General features: G+C 53.5%; 2 protein-coding genes and 1 long non-coding RNA gene across 9 annotated transcripts in view; 2 read left to right on the top strand and 1 right to left on the bottom strand.

The window, feature by feature from the left end:
- The window catches only part of LOC140708570 (uncharacterized), an 84,820-nt gene that overhangs the window by 53,669 nt on the left and 14,838 nt on the right, over positions 1–16,313 (bottom strand). For 4 of the 7 annotated variants that reach the window (XR_012093319.1, XR_012093322.1, XR_012093320.1 and 1 more), the window contains exons 3-4: positions 13,743–13,898; positions 11,701–11,882 (exon numbers count right to left, since the gene is read on the bottom strand). Coding sequence is in view for 1 of the 7 variants with exons in the window: in XM_073017298.1 (XP_072873399.1) it covers positions 11,793–11,882 (90 nt within the window). In the remaining 6 variants the exon portion in view is untranslated. Of the gene's footprint in view, positions 1–5,453; positions 6,719–11,700; positions 11,883–13,742; positions 13,899–16,313 lie in introns of those variants that run through there. The other 3 variants (XR_012093318.1, XR_012093317.1, XM_073017298.1) reach the window with 3 other exon arrangements.
- Positions 8,178–12,705, top strand: LOC140712060 (uncharacterized). Its single transcript, XM_073017795.1, has 5 exons — positions 8,178–8,219; positions 8,904–9,138; positions 9,389–9,874; positions 10,627–10,906; positions 11,026–12,705. The coding sequence occupies exons 1-5, from the start codon at positions 8,178–8,180 to the stop codon at positions 11,504–11,506; spliced, it is 1,524 nt and encodes a 507-aa protein (XP_072873896.1). The 3' UTR covers positions 11,507–12,705.
- LOC140711984 (uncharacterized) lies at positions 13,898–16,035 on the top strand. Its single transcript, XR_012093332.1, has 2 exons — positions 13,898–15,742; positions 15,872–16,035. It is a non-coding gene; the product is annotated as an uncharacterized lncRNA (long non-coding RNA).

Raw genomic sequence — 16,313 nt, 5'->3', positions numbered from 1 at the left:
GATTGCAATCAGGGCCACATGTGGCTGAATGTTTTTACAGGAGGACACCACAGCTGGACTGACGTCACAGCTGGATCTGGCTGGACTGAGAGCATTTCCCACTGTACATTCTTACAACACCATTTTATTTGTGCTCTATTAAACTTCTATGGCTTTTTTTCTGCTTATCTACTTTATGGGAGTGTTTCTTGTTCTTATGACTGCGGTGATACTTCAAGCTACAAGTATCAATGTGTAAATTAGTTTTGAAGTCGCCTTATCATTAAACATTTCACAAGCAAGCAGTCAGAGGCAGCTAACCCGGAGGCCTCTTTTCTTCTCTGAGCCAAACCTGCCTTGGACTCAAAGAAAACGGCACATGGAGAGGGGCTGGATCTCCAGCTCCCATTCCTAGGGAGCCTCCTGGGGAGCAGATATGGAGGGAGAAGCCCTGGTTATGGCACTGTGGTACTAAAGAAAAGTCTATTTGGGTAATGTAAGCACCAGACTTAAGAGATTAAGCAAACCATGAAAAGAAACCACTAACCACAGCTTCTCCAAAACAGAACTAAACTCCCTTTAGTTTGAATTGGAAAAGCAGAAGTGATGATCAGTATACAAAAAAAAAAAAAAAAAAAAAGGAAATGACACAGTATCTGAACACAGGAGAATAATCAAGGGCCACTGTCTCTTCCTGTGTCAGTGGGAGCCTCGCATCTAAGCTGGATTTAGAAGGTTGCTACTTTGGACTGAAAGGTATCCCCAACCCTAGTTTGTAAGCAAGTGGAGCAGAATGCTTCAATTATTTCAAGGTTTAGCGGTAAAGGTCTGCAACTCTCACAACCATTTTAATTGGTGTGAATTTTAAAGTGACTCAATCTGTTGGCTGGAGTATCTAACGGCTTAACCACGGGGTCACGTTGGAAAATTTTTCCAATTGCTTTTGTTTTTCCTACTGAAGATGCATTTGAACGTTCTTGTAGTTTGCAGTTGGCTGGTTCTGATGTTTGGTCCTGAGGAGGCCCAAGTATCCGTAGAGGAAGAATCTGAAACCTCAAGCCACTCGAGTGCTGTCTGGGCAGACGGAGACCCCAACCCGAGGGCCACTGACGGACTCAGCATGGGCGCAGGGCCGCCCGACGCAACGGGCCACGTATTTGCCGGTTACAAAGCAACATAAGCACACACCCCCAGGTGTGCACACACGCTCTGTACACATCTGTCCCTATCAACACCAGCACACACCCCGAGGTGTGCACACACGCTCTGTACACGCTCACATCTGTCCATGTCAACAACAGCATACACCCCGAGGTGTGTACACACGCTCTGTACACATCTGTCCCTACCAATGCCAGCACACATCCCCAAGGTGTGCACACACATTCCATACGTGCTCACATCTGTCCCTGCCAACGCCAGCATACACGGCCAAGGTATGCACACACGCTCTGTACAACCTCACATCCCTCCCTGCCAATATGAGCACACATTCCCAGGGGTGCACACAGGCTCTGCACATACTCATGTCCGTCCCTGCAGCCTGAGTCAAACAGTCACAGAGAGGCAGAGGAGGAGGAGGAAGGATTCGATGGGCACTAAGGTCCTGGGACGGTTCCCCTCCCTACCTCGGGAGAGACCCCTCATGTGATCCTGCCATCACTCACTCTTCCGCCTCCATCCCCCATCCTCCCACAGGGATCAGGAGGATGCCCACTGCACAGAGCTGTGATGAGCATGAACGAAAGATGGCAGGAGCTCACGCCAAGGTGCTGAGCACGGGGCCTACGGAGTGCTTCTTTCTGCCGTGGCTGACATCATCAAACAAGAGATTGACACAGCTTCTGCAGAGAATGTCACTTGCTGAGAAACTGAAACGTGTGACCTAGGAGCCTGTGAAGGTCTAAGAACAAACCAACAAACCAAACGGTTTTGTTTGTTTTTCAAACACCATAGCCTGTTTTTTCTCTTTTTTTTCATGCTCTACCTTGGGTATCATTTAGTTTAATTTCAAAGTAAGTCCAATAATTACACAAAATCACAGGACTGAGCATGGAGCATTGTTTCACTTCATGTCCTCCAGCCTTTAGGACACATTAAGGAAAGACACGATTCCAGGATTCCCATCAGAAAGGCTGCCCTGAGGCACCTGCTGGGGCAGCCAAATTGCAGCTGTTGATGCTGCCCCCAAGCTGCTTGGATGAAGCAGAAGATTCCGGAGGTCTCCTCTCTTCTACCCCTTGTCCAGGAGAGAAGGTGGGGGGAGAAAGGTGAGAGAAGATAGGAAGAAGGAGAGGGGAAGGAGGGAGAGAGGAGGGGAGAGGGAGGGAGAGAGGAGGGGGGAGGGAGGGATAGGGAGAGGGAGGGAGGAGGGGCATGTTCCATCCACCAAGGCAGCTACACTGCAGAGAGAATGGAGGGTACGTTGCCTCTCAGGACAGCAAGTTCGAGCTGTTTATAATTGTTAGCGTAAACAGTGACCAGCTTAGGACAGGGCTGTCATTGGAGTTGACATTTTATTTTCATAGTTGATATTGGGGACCTGGACCTAAAGCACCGTGCCTTGCCCTTTTGCCAGATGGGCCTATGCTTCTCTATACTTGAGTCTATTTGACTAAATACCCGACATTGACTAGGAATTATGACATGTAGGATACCCCTTACCACAGTAACGTCAAACTCATATTCTAAATGCAATTTGTTCAGGGACTGGCTTCTAACTCTGTGTGGGAATGTTAAGCTCAGTACAGTTCAATTCAGTAAGCATTTATCAAGAAACTCCTAGACCAAGAGCTGTGTTAGACACTGGGTATGGGGTGATGGGGATACGAAGATGTGGAATTAGAACTCGAGAAGCTCAAATGCTTCCATTTAATTCCCTAATGCAATTACTAAGCTTCAACCTGATGGCTGTAATGTCTAAATTCACTTTTTCTTTATTCCAGTTCTACATAACAAAGCATAAATAATCACAGAGGAATGATTCTGTGTTGGACTATTCAGTGGACAGAGAAGAGCATTCTGACTGGCGTGAGACACTGTCTCCGTTCCCAGGGAACCCGTGAGGTGGCTGCACAGAGCACACGCGTGAAGATTCAGGAACACGAGCGTCAGGTGATGGGAGGGGCACGGAGGCAGTACCAGAAAGATGCCTGCCGAGAGGCCGCTGCAGCCAGGGTGGCCGGGAAGGTCACGGGAGTGGGCACAGGCATCTCCCTCCAGCCGCACCTGGTTTTCCTGAGGACGCGTGCACGGAAGGGGATGACACCGAAATGCTGTGGCGCTGAGGGGAGGAGGGGAGGGACAGAGGGCCAACGGCTGACCCCCACCCCTTCCGTCCCTGCCCCTATGAACGCTGCCAAAATCAGCCCCAACGGGGAGAAATGAGGCGGGTGAAAGAGGTGGACAGACTTGGCTTCCATGGAATTCACAGATTCCAGTCATTAAAAATCCCTTCTGAGTTTTCATCTGGAAAACTTTGCCAATGTACTTAGGGACAAGAGGCGGAAGACAAAGTCAACACAATTGGGCTCAAACTGCCACCCTTCTCCTTCTCTCTTCATCCACCACCCTCCCTGGGCCCCTGAGTGTGAGAACCAGGAGGTGCACAGCCCAAGGGTGCAGTCCCTAACCAGAGGAGGGAGCCGCACGGCGGGGCCCCCAGCACGTGGATGGCAGGATCTGTGCTATGTCAGTCCCAAGGCCCCAAGCAGAGAAGGCCTGGGGCTCCCAGCTGAAGTTTTGCTGTCTCCTCTCTCACCAAAGTCGAGAAGCACTGAGTGGGACCAAGGCCGCACCTGGCGGCTCCTCGGTGGCTGCCGATGTGGTCCTCAGGCTGCGGGTGAGACCCTCTAGGGAAGCCCAGACAGTGGCAAGAATCACAGCCACGAGTGCTCCAGTTGCCCCAAAAGCATAGCCTGAGGAAGGCAGCGCCCGCTCAGATCCCCGTGCAGGCTTGTGTGGCACACTGGTGAGGCACACAGCACCAGAACACGGCACTTTAAGTGGCTTTGTGGGGTGTAGGAACACAAAGTGTGGTCTGGAGTGGCTCAGAAGTCACTCCCACCAGCCTGTGGGACCCGGACGGCCCCTTAGGATGTGGCTGGAGTCTCTCCAGGGCGGGCTCCAAAGTCCCAAGGATGAGGTAAGCGTCGGTCTTGCTCTGAGGAAGGCCCCTGACAAGTATCCTGAACATGCAGGTACACAGCTGGCTGACTCATCTGAAGGGATCTGCTGAGCTACGAGCCAGGGACGCCTAGAGAAAACTGCGTGAACCTTTGTGACTACTCACAGGTAGGTAGCTACTGCCTGAGACCCAAAGGTAAAGAATTAACCTGAAACTGCATATTATAAAACTTATTTTTAAATGATGGCGCTTAATTGAAAAGACTCCCAAAGAATACTGCATTAGAAAGTGACAGAGTGAAACCGTGAGGCTGACCACAGGAGTCCCTGGAAATTTCACCAAATGTTGTGTCAAAACTGGGAAACAGAAGAACTGCACCTGATGAAACATTCAATTAATCACTCGAGTCCTCCCCACATACGAAGCTATGTAAAAAGTGTTCCCAGAAGGTAAAGTGAGCAGGAGGGCTGTGAACACACAAAGAGAGAGCCACTTCATCCACGGACCACAACAAGAGAAACGCTAATGAGTGCCGACGACACGTTGGAGTCCAGCGCTCTGGGCGCAGCTGGGACGGGGACATCAGGGTCCCACTGTCCAGATGGGAAACCAGGGTGGTAACACCAGGGAGCCTGACCCAGGGTGCAGAGCTAGTGAACAGTGGTTCATACTGCGACAATCCCAGCTGCCAGGCTGTGGGGCTCCACGGGACAGAATCCTGTTGACTTCACTCTGGGGTGCGAGAGGCGGCAGCATCCCCCAAAGGCACCTGGAGAAGTGGTGTTACCCTCCATCCCCTGTCCCCGGCGTTACCCTCCATGCCCCTGTCCCAGGCGTTACCCTCCATCCCCCTGTCCCTGGTGTTACCCTACGTCCTCTGTCCCCAGTGTTGCTCACCATCCTCCTCACCTCCAGGCCCCTCTCCCTGTCCTCCCTCATTTTCCTGTTCAGCCAGAGCACATCACATGTCTCTTCCCTTTTCAAGAGGCTCAGCTGCACCCAGAGGCATTCCAGCCTATTCGGGATGGGGCACACACCCTGGGGAAATGCCAGCACAGGGCCGGAAGGGCCTCAGACCCTCTCAGTGTCGCCCAGGAAGGATGGAACAGCCCACGGTCAGGCTGATTGTCAGGCAGGGTGAAAACTTCTGTGTCCGAAATGTTCTTTTCTCTGGAACTGTTCGGACCATTCGTGAACAAATCAGTTAAATACCAGCAAGGGCCACTCCCACTTATTCTCTGGCTACAGTTTTCCACCCACCAGCAACCACACTCCTAGGAATTATCCCTAATGCAGAATCAGCGCCTTGTGCCTTTAGGAAAACCTCTTTCTCTCCAGCTTTGTCCTCCTTCCACAAAAGGTGCCTCTGACTGCCTCACTCGCCGTACCAGGATTTCACTTGGCTACGGAGGAAAATCTGCGTGGGGCTCAGAGGTGGGTGGTCCTTGCATGGGCAGCAGGTCTGTGACATCCTCCGAGGAGCCTGGCCCAGGCCTGCCTCACACGCCAGGACTCTGCCTTCTGGCCCTCGGGCCCCCGAAGCTGCTTTCCTTCCTGGTGTCATGCCCCAGGCAAGAAGGCCGGACAAGGGCCCAGGGCTGCTGTGGGTCGGGAAAGCCTCCTGACACCTCCCACTCCAGGACCCCCCATCAGCATCCCAGCATCTGGACCTGTGTCACCAGCCGCTCTGCCGTGCAAGAGAATTGGATTTTCAGCTGGGTGTGCTGCTTCCCTAAACAAAGTAGGGTGTTGTTACTGAGGAAAAAGGAAAAAATTGGCATCTTCTTGGCAACCCCGCGACATCCAGCCACCGGTTCTTACCACCCCAGAGATGTCCATCCAGGGCAGATAGTGTCTTCAACCAAGCGCCACTGACCCAGAAGTGCAGTAATTAGTACACTTTCACCAGAATCACCCACTCCTTCACCTTTACACCCAAGAAAAACATGTTTGCCAGGCAAATTAGATGTCCAGGAGGTGTAAGGAAACCCCAAGCCTGCTTTAAGCCTCAGACTTTTGAGACCGTTGAGGGCTGTGCGCACAAGAGCAAGGCTGCACCCGAAAGCTCTGCTCCTGCCGGACGTCATGGACAGACCACACGGCTCAGCCACATGGACCCTTCCAGGACTTCACGAGAGGGACCTCCGTGGTACATGCAATGATGTGCACTTCGTTCAGCCTCGAACAGACCACGCCCTCGTTACAGGGTCGGTGGTCCACCTCCTGCCATCAGCCCCCCACCTCACCGAGGGTCTGTGTCTGCATCTGAAATAACTTTGCTGTTTTACCTGGGTACCAAAATGCGGCATCGCGATGTTTAAAGGTCTTTAAATATCAACACTCCGGGTGCAGTCCTTGTCACTTTAATGCGGTCACTCGATGCAGGCCTCACTCACAACTCTGAGGTAGCTCATACCTTCCCTACCTAACCAAGGAAGAAACGAAGGCATGGAAGGTGCAGCTCCTAAGGAGCAGATTAGGATTCAAACCAGTGAACTTCGTCACATGCTGACCTACCTCTCAGGCTGAGATAACGTTGAAAATTAACCAGGTAGAACAGCGTTCCATAAATTAGCTGGAAATGGTCCTTGTGGATGGGCCTGTGGTTACTCCCTGAAGAACAAGACCATTCGCCCAAAAATCCACCTGTGTCACACTCAAATGTTTACATATACAATTATTTTAAAAATAACCCAATCAAGCATGTTCACAGCCATTTAGAGCCATATAGATTGTCTGCTTCACTGACAATCAACCCAAGACCTCTGTCGGCAAAGGCCACGGTGCCAGGTCCAGAGAAGGCGGGACAGAGACACAAACAGACACAAGCAGGAACCTCTCCATCCCTGGGAGCCTCGCTCTGATCGGTCCGTGAGGACACGGTACAGACCGCGGGGCACAGGCAGACGGCAGGCCAGGAGAAGGGGCTGCATTGCCGGGAGGCAGTGCTTTGAGCTCTAATGGATGGAACACTGCTAACCAGTGAAGGTGGAGAGAGGGCACCCGTCTGAGAGCATGTAGAGGCAGCAAAGCACAGCCAGCCTCGGGGAACCAGAAGCCACAGGGACATCAGGTTGGGTGCTGCTGTCTGCCGGCCACCAGCTAGGGGACTGTACTGGGCCTGGAGGGACATCCCTGACACTCCCCACCAGATGCCAGGGGCACCCCCAGCCCCAGGTGAGAACCATGGATCCCATGGCGAATGAGGCCAGCCTGTGAGAAGTGGGGCTGGGACAGCTCTGTACAGTTTAATAGGAAAGTTGGGTTCTATTTTGTGGGGTTTTGGTCACGTTGATGGCTAGTCAGGGCTGTCCGTCAGGAAGTGATTTGAGGACAGACTAGAGAAGGGGCTGCCAAGACCAGCGGGGCATTCGCTGTCTGGGTCCAAGGAAAAGGAAATAAAGGCTGGCGATGTGACAGTGGGGCGGAGCACAGAGCAAAGGAACTGGTGGAGACACAGGGCTGGCCCCACACAGGGCTTTGAGCAGCTACCCGGGGGTCGTCCTATTAATTCTCCTCATGGCCCCAAGAGGCAGCTGTGAAGATCCATCTCCTGAGGACAGAACTGTTCCAGAGCCACACAGCGAGGATCCACAGAACCAAGATCCGGGCCAGCTCCAAAGCGGGTGAACTTGTCCCCTCAGCCATGGTCCTAAGACAGGGATCGGAGCCCCCTGGACACACAGACACAGGAACTGCAGGAAGGGGAAACGGATGCCCTGGACCAGTGGCGGGACCCAGGGTTTCAGCCCTCCAGGGCCACTGGGACCAGTCACTGCACAGGTGGACACACGATGCTTTAACCCGCGCTGGGGGAAGGAGCCCACACTCTCAGGGTGGAGACTGCAGCTTGATCGGCCGGCCTCCCTGCTGGGCACAGCCTGAGCTGCCCCAACCTGTACTGAGGTGCCCCAACGTTGGGGTGCTCAGAGCCACTCAGCTGAGATCGTGGTGCTTTCTGTAACCACCCTCGTTTCTTTATGGTATAGATCTGGACTCCATCCTTTGCAATGTGTGGGGTTCTAGGAAAAGGCTGGCCAGCCGGGGAAGTGTCCTGGGCTCTGTCCCAGTGATGACGAACTTGGCTGCCCACAAGGGCAGCCTGTTCACCACAGTGACCCCCGGGGACCACGCCTGCACCCACCTTGCTGAAGATAATTCACTTCTCATCCCTGAAAGAATAAAGCTAGACTAACTCAATTTCACACTCACTTCCAACTTTAACAACTTGTGTTAGGAAATCAAAGACAAGGACTCTGACCATGTCACAAACCCAGGAAGCAAAACCCGAGACTAACGGAATGATTCCACCTTCGCAGTTCCGAGCTCTACTAGTTGTTTTTCTTTTCTGGTCTGTTTTTCTCTTTTGGTTTAAATTGTCTCTGTTTCTCCCTCTCTGTGTCTCTCTCCTGGTTGCTCTGTCTCTCTGTGTCTCTTTTTAAGACTCTGTGTGTCTCTGTTTCTCTCTTCCCCTCATCTTTCTCTATCTTTCTATGTCTCTCTGTGTCTCTGCTTCTCTGACTTTTTCTGTCTCTCTCTCTCTGTCTCTCTCACTCTCCCTCTCTTTCCCTCTCTCTCTCTGTGTGTTTGTGTGTGTGTGTGTGTGTGTGTGTGTGTGTGTTTGTGTGTGTGTGTGTGTCTCACTCTCTTGGTTTCTCACTCTCACTCTCCATCTCGCAGCTCTCTTTGGTTTCACTATGCAAGCTGACTCTCCCCACCTTATAATACAGTGGGATTAGCAGGAACCGAGTGGACGCCACAGCCCCCGTGGGCCCGGGAAATCGCAGCTTCGTCATAGCTAAGCCCGCCGCGCTCAGTTTTTCCCACCACCTGGAGGATCTACTCTCCGTTCGTCCTTCCCGACCTCAGACTACAGAGAATACCTGGGGGCGAAGGTCGAGGAAGCCGCGCCCGGAGGCTCCCAGCGCAGCCCCAGAAGGAATCCTGCCGGCAACTAGAAGCTGTGCGCGCAGCGGGGCTCTGCGCCAACAACCGCCGGAGCGGCCGGGCCTGCTGCGAACTTCCGCATCCAGGTGGGGTCTCCACGCCCCAATTCCACCCCGCCCCGCCATCGGCGCTCCCCGCAAGTGCAGGGCTTTCCCCCGCCCAGACGTTCGCGCCCACTCAAGGTCTCCCTCACCCGGCCCGGGAGATGCTCCCCGCGTTCTATCCCGCCCCACCCTGGCGCGCCCCCCAAACGATGTGACCCCCGCCCCCCTGTGGTCTCCCCTCCCCCGGACGCTGCCCCTGCTCCCACCTGTGGCACTCCGGGCATCTCTGAAGTCCCCAACCAGAGCCTTCCAGCCCACCCGCGAGTCTCGAGCACCAGAGACGCGGCCCCACCCGCAGGGACCCCGCCTACCTGTGGCGCTATCCCCACGTCTGCGGCCCACCTCACCGCTAGCACGGCCCCCACCTACGACGACCCCGGCGTAGGTGCTCCTGCCCACTCCCGCACCCCGCCCGCACCTGCCCCTTTCCCTGCACCTAGCCACGCCCCCGCTCCCGCAGCCCCTCCCGTGCGCTCGGGCCCCGCCCGTCACCGCCCATTGGCCCTGGGGCGGGGCGGGGCAGCAGTTCCGACTCCCGCGCGCGCGGGCAGGGTCCACATTGCCTACTGCGCACCGGGACTAGCGGCTCCTCTCGACCTCCTCGCCATGGACACTGACGACTCCCAGGCCCCTAAGGGCTCCTTGCGGAAGTTCCTGGAGCACCTCTCCGGGGCCGGCAAGGCAGTCGGCGTGCTGACCAGAGGCGAGGATGCTCAAGGTGCGCACCTCCCTCCCGGCGGCGAGGGAGGGGCGGACGGAGCCGAGGAGAACAAGGCGAAGGGGATTTGGGGGATGGGGCAGAAGAGGGGGGAAGCGACGGGAGGACGCGGGGAAAGGTGGAGGAGCGATGGGAAGAACCAGGGAGAAGAGCGGGGAAGCGATGGGGAGAACTGGGGAGAAGCCCGTGCCCGGCAGCGGCAGGGGTACCTGCGGGGCGGCGTGAGCCAGCAAGGCAGCCCCCGGGTCCTTGCCGGGTGGGGCGGAGGAGGAAGGGACATGGCGATAGGAACCTCCATCCGGAAGATAGTGAGCTTTCCACCCCCTCCGGTTTATGTTTTAAATTGAGCCTGACAGAGGGGGTCGCCTGGAGGACCCTCGGGAGTCGTTCTGCCTCTGAGCTGTAGGACCCGGCCGGGCTTCCCCTCCGAAGCGTGGGTACAGCGCGATCACTTCCTAAGTGGCCCCCCGCCCTTCAACTCCGCCCCACGCCGCCCCCCAGCATGTCGAGGAAGAAACGGCCGGGTCCCCGCGCGCCTCCTGTCGCCTCGTGCCCCGCGCGGCGTGGGCGGGGTCCTGGCTGCTGCAATGCGGGACGCGGAAGGAGTGCTCTGGGTTCCCGCCTGGCGTCTCCGAGGCGGTCCGGCAGCCCCTCGCGTTTCCGCTGGGAGATTTTAAAAATGGGTTTCCTGCGCTCGCATGTGCTGTTGCCTTTCGGCTCGTGAGAAAACCGAAAACTAAAATGGGTCCCAGGCCCTCCCCGCAGACCTCCGCGGACGAGAAGGACCAGGAAGCGGGGACTCCGGGACGTCAGCGGCGCCGCGGCGCGGGCTCTGGGTTTCCCCTGCCCTGCAATGTGGAAGCGGCTCTCCAGGAGGGACCCGAGTCTGGGTCCACGACGCGGGCGCGCCAGGAGGACATTTAACATTGAAGAGCCGGAGGTGGTGGAGACTGCGCGCCCCAGGCCCCGGGTGCACGTGAGGGCGCCGGTGCCCGGACGGTGGAGCGCCCCAGGCCGCGCAGCCCCTGGCGGGTAGATCGGCGCTTCCCAGGCGAACGCCACCTGGGAGCCTTAGTGATAGCGCGGGCTGGAGACGCGACGCGCCCGGGGCTGGGTTTTGATTTTTATTTTCCCGGTTCCTCCTGCCGCAGATGCGTGGAAAGGCGCGGATGGCGGATTTCCTCCCGTTTCGGGACCGCGCACTGCACAAGGATGGAGCGGGAATGGGCCCCCGCCCTCGGTCCCGGTGACCTTCCCTTCGCCCTTGAGCGCTCGGGGCGGCACGGGTGCTGCATGTTGGGGCGCTGTCAGCGCCGCCCCGCCCGCCGCGAGCGCCTACGTGATGCCCGGCCCGTCGTCTCCATGCGCCCTGGCCCTGACATCCGTACGCCGCGCGCTCCCCGAGCCAGCAGCGCAGCCTCCCTAGGCCCAGCGCCCCCCTCCCCGCGGGATACCCCGGTGGCAGCGCCAGGCCCCGCCCGGCAGCCCGCCCCCCAGCGCCCGGGGAAGTGCTCTGGCGTTAGCGTTCTAGTTAAAGGACCCCAGCATCAGCGTTCCTCCTGCAGGGTTGGGTTCTCAGAGAAAGAAAAGGTGATGCAGCAGAGGATGGGATTGGAGAAATTAGGAGAGTGAAGTGGAAGTAGCCTGGCCAGCGTGACTTAAACCGGCCGGGAGATGTGCGAGTACGAATGGAGCCGCCTTGGGGTCCTAATAGGACCCAGAGTGGCTTCTCAGTCAAAGGCCTTCAAAAGCAGAGGGAGCACCTGGAGTGACCTTACCTGGGCGGCGAAAGACAAGAAACCTTTGGTACGGGAAGAGGAACTGACCTCTGGAAGCCACCAGGGCAGGTGGAAGGTCAGGGTTTCAAGGTGATTTTGGAATTTAAGTGCTGTGGGTCCTGCACAGTGGCTCATGCTTGTCATGCGAGTGCTTTCGGAGGCTGAGGCAGGAGGGTCGCTTGAGCCCAGGAGTTCCAGAGCAGCCTGGACCACATAATGAGACTCTGTGTCTACAAAAAATAAAAAAGAAAGAAAAACACATTAAGATGCTGTATGTATTGGAAAGTATTTATGGGTCATTCTTTTGAGCTCCATGTCCAAAAGCTTGCTAAAATGCTTGGGAGTTTGTGTACAGGTACGTGAAATTAGGATACATTGGCAGAATCTCCGTGTTCTCTGTTGCCCTGGTTTTGCCACCTGGGAGGAGTTACACATATTGGAGGTTAGTAAGTCCACGCCTCTTCTCTTCTGGGGAAAAAGGTACTTTGGAAACCAGTATTATGTGGGAACGTGGCTTGGTTGGTACAGCCTCGGGTTAATGGGAGACAGCTGCTCTCAGCTCTGCAGATGGCATCAAATACGGTGGCCTTGAGCCCACGTGGGTCACACCTGGGCTGTCCCTGGGAAAGCCCGCCATGGCGGGTCGCCTGGGCTTTCTTTCCCTGGCAGAGCCGAAGTCAAAATTTTTTTGTAAACTCTGTAAAGAGCTTTACCCTTCCGAGGTATGATCTTGAACCTGTTGGAGCATTTGGACCCATTTCTTTTAAGGAAGTTCACCTCCAGATGTGCTTAGAGGGCCTGGTCTTAGCTGCCACAGATTTACAAATCCTTTAAGTAAGTTATTCCTCGAGAATTTATCTGTTGTGCCCCCATTCTTTTTGCCATTTTATTCTGATTCTATATTAGTACTTGATTTTCCCTGACATAGAAGACTATTGCCTGTAGCTGGAGGTCAGAGAACACATTCACATTCAAGTATCAATTTCAGGGGAATTATCTGTCAGATGTGAAATTATGGTACAATTCAATATATTAAAATGACCATAGCTACCATTTGTTGAAAATATTTTGTATACTAGGAGCTTTACAATTCTTATCTCCAAGCCTAGATACATGGTCCCAAGAGAGGCATGCCCTCATTTTGGAAGTGGGGAGAAAGACTCACAAAGAAAAATAACTTAGGTAAGGGAGTGAGGTGCATACGCGATTGTGGTAGGAGCAAAACAGATCCTAATTCCAAATATTGTACTCTCCCTTAGACCACGAAGAGTACTTATGTCTGGCTCTGTCACCCAGGCTGGAGTGTAGTGGTGCCGTTACAGCTCACTGCAGCCTCAAACTCCTGGGCTCAAGTGATCCTCCTGCCTCAGCCTTCTGAGTAGCAGGGAAGACAGGAATGCAGCATCATGACCGGCTAATTGTTATTATTATTTGTAGAGACAGGATCTCACTATGCTGCTGAGACTGGTCTTGAACTCCTGGCCTCCTCTAGTGAGCCTCCTGCCTTGGCCTCCCAAAGAGCTGGAATTACAGACCTGAGCCGTCATGTCAGGCCTCCACCATGCTTTTCAGGGGCCTTTCTTGGTGAAGCTCCTTATTCTAGTTAATGCTCAAAAGTGAGCAAAACCCAACTTGCTCAAAATTATGCAGATATTCTTTGGGTGGTTTTGTAAGGGGAACAGAAAATAACTTTTTATAGCGATAGGAGTCAAGGTGGCAAAAATGATATTAAGGCTTAATACCAACGCGATGGGCTGCTTTTCTCCTCCCAGTAGAGTTCATATTATTTAATTATAATATAAAATTGAAAATATCTTTCCTGTATTCCTGACTCCCCAGGCCTTGAATGAAGAAAGTATTTCTCAGGCTGGGTTTTTTTTTTTTTTTTTTTTTTTTTTTTTTTTTCCTTCTTCTTTGGGTATCTTCTGTCTCAGGCTCTGGGGTTTTTGTTTTTTATTTTTTTTTTTCCCTGCTTCTTTGGGTATCTTCTGTTGTCCCAAGACATATCTGGAAACTTAAATTGATTTTCACCCAACCTAAAATAAGCTCCACAGCTCTGGATCGCGGACTGACCATGACTAAGTACCCACCGCCACATCACGCTGTGCCACACACCAAGAGTGACTCATTGTCTTCGTCACAGGTTGTGGCTTCTGCAGGGCCTGGTGCCTGGTGGAGCTGAGTGTACTGGGAAGTCCAGGGGCATTCTTAGGGTGGGCTGGATGCGAAAGCGGCGTCCTTTTTGCCTGTGGTGACGTGAACATCAATACAGTATTTATAGAAAGTTCACAGAAATGTAGTAAGCTTCAACCTTTCCAATCCTAGTGAGAATAGCTAGCGTTTAGTGACTCTGTTATGTGGCAGGCCCTCAGTGATCCTGGGCACTGACTTATCCCCACTTTACACATGAGCAAGGGATGCCCGAGGTGTACCGGCTTCCCTGAGTTCACAGAGCTCCCTGGTGTGGCCAGGCCCTGTGGCTGCTGCAGGGATGTTCAGGGCTGCGTGTAGCTGTGTCTTCACTGGTGTCCATCCTGCGCCCAGCACCACGCCTGGCGCTTGACAGGAACGCAAGCGTTTGCTGCCTGCCTCCCGCCTGGAATCTCCACTGAGGAGCAGGAAACCAGGGGTTCTAGCTGTCTTCTTCATTCATGAAGTCCTTTAGAGGAATTCAACCTTCTCTAATCAAAAGTTTCCAATATCCTCAGGTCAATGCGTATAAACTGTTAAGACTTCAAGATTACAACCTAAAAACCGAAGTCAGAAGTGTGAGGTTTCAATTGACTGGACATGCATTAGGTCAATGACACACATATTTATTGGACACCAGGCTTGAGCCCCACATGGGCACCTTTGGTATCTGAAGCAATATTCCTTGGGTGGTTTTGTGAGGGGAACAGAAAATGACTTTTTATAGCGATAGGAGTCAAGATGGCAAAAATGATATTAAGGCTTAATACCAATGTGATGGGCTGCTTTTCTTCCCCCAGTAGAGTTCATATTATTTAATTATAAGATAAAATTGAAAATCTCCGAAGCAATGCTTCAGAGCCCAGTAGGATGGAAGGGGAAACTGAGAACAGTGCCATTTCTCCTCACACAGCTCCGGCGCCCCTCACCATCCTGTGCACACACATTCTTTGATGGGATCTTTTCAGTGTAAAGTGCAGTAATTAATTTTGCAAAACTTACTGGGTCTGGGAGGCAGATGATGAGTGATGGTGTCACCCCGTCACACAGTGGGAGATTTATATGATGGCATCATTTTCTATGAATGCAGACCACCTTGTGTGCCATACTCGGATGACCCTTCGAAGCTAGACATTTTGTCATCTTTCAAAAGAAGCATGTTTTCCCCCTTGGTTACAGAAAACTAAAAGCTTTTGATACAGGACTCCAACCTTTTATCAGGGAGAATCAGGGCTCTTTAAATAAGCTCGACCAGTCGGATGGGCCGTCAGAAGCAATTAAAATTAGAAAGATGAAGATGCGGTAACAACCTGGTCAGGGCAAATGTCAGGATACCAGATTGCATGTTCACAGTTGCGTTTCTGTTAAGAACGTGCGGGTGAATATGGAACAGAGGGCCATGTGTCAGTAGTTGGGTTGCATTTTATGTTTCTTTTCTACAAGCCCTTTCTGGTGTTGTGTTCGTGTTTATTAGAGAGTAGCTGCCCAGAGGCTGCCGTTTCCCTCCCCACTCCTCCGTTCTCTGCATCTTCACCCCCAACTCCCAGTACTTTGGAATTACAGTCATTGTGTTTGTCAGGATGGAAGAGGCAGCCAGACACATGGCAGATCAGAGCACTGAGAGGCAGAGACTTAATAAGTCCCGCCGTGGCCCCACTGTCTCGAGTGCTGAGATAGGGCCTCGGTGTTTTTCTCTGCAGAATGGAGGCATCACTCAGTCTCTATCTTCTCTCCCTGTCTCTTTCTTCACTCCCCCCTTCCCTAACACACATCCACAGTGAAAGTCTTCAGGAGACAAAAGAGAAAAGGCTGGACTGTGCTGGGCCCCCCCAACCCCGGGGCCCATTTGCTGTCTTCCCAGCTTCCGTGTGCCCAGAGCCGCCTGGGGGAGCCTTTGGAGGTGCAGATCCTGACTGTGTGGGTCTCAGTGAGGCTCCGACTCTCACGGGGAGGCGCCGGTGCTGCGGGTCCCCCTGGGGGCAGTGCCGCGGTTTGCAAATCCTGCAGATCAGCTTCTCCACTTCTCCAGGTTTCTCCAACATCAGATGCTCCCAGGAGTCCGGTGGGATTGTTTTCTGACTTTGACCAGGATTTTGACGGAGAAGATTCATTAATATAGGACCCCTTGTCTTAACGTACATATGTAAATGATCTGATCTGAAGTTTTCTGAATGGAAAATGATTGAAGGAGTGGCATCCAGTAGCCTCGGGGAGTCATTCCGTCATATCTTTTCAGCTGTGTCTTACTACGATTAAGATTTTGTTTGTGTGTGTGGCGGGGTGGGTGGGGGACGTTGAGATGGAGTCTCGCTCTGTTGCCCAGCCTGGAGTGCAGTGGCTTGATCTGGGCTCACTGCAACCTCTGCCTCCCGGGTTCAAGTGATTTTCCTGTCCCAGTCTCCCAAGTAGTTGGGATTATAGACATGTGCCGCCATGCCCACCTGATTTTTTTTTTTTTTTTTTTTTTTGTA

The sequence above is a fragment of the Chlorocebus sabaeus genome, chromosome 7 (assembly GCF_047675955.1).
Source record: "Chlorocebus sabaeus isolate Y175 chromosome 7, mChlSab1.0.hap1, whole genome shotgun sequence".
NCBI lineage: Eukaryota > Metazoa > Chordata > Mammalia > Primates > Cercopithecidae > Chlorocebus > Chlorocebus sabaeus.
This window is presented reverse-complemented; position numbering and strand designations above follow the sequence as displayed.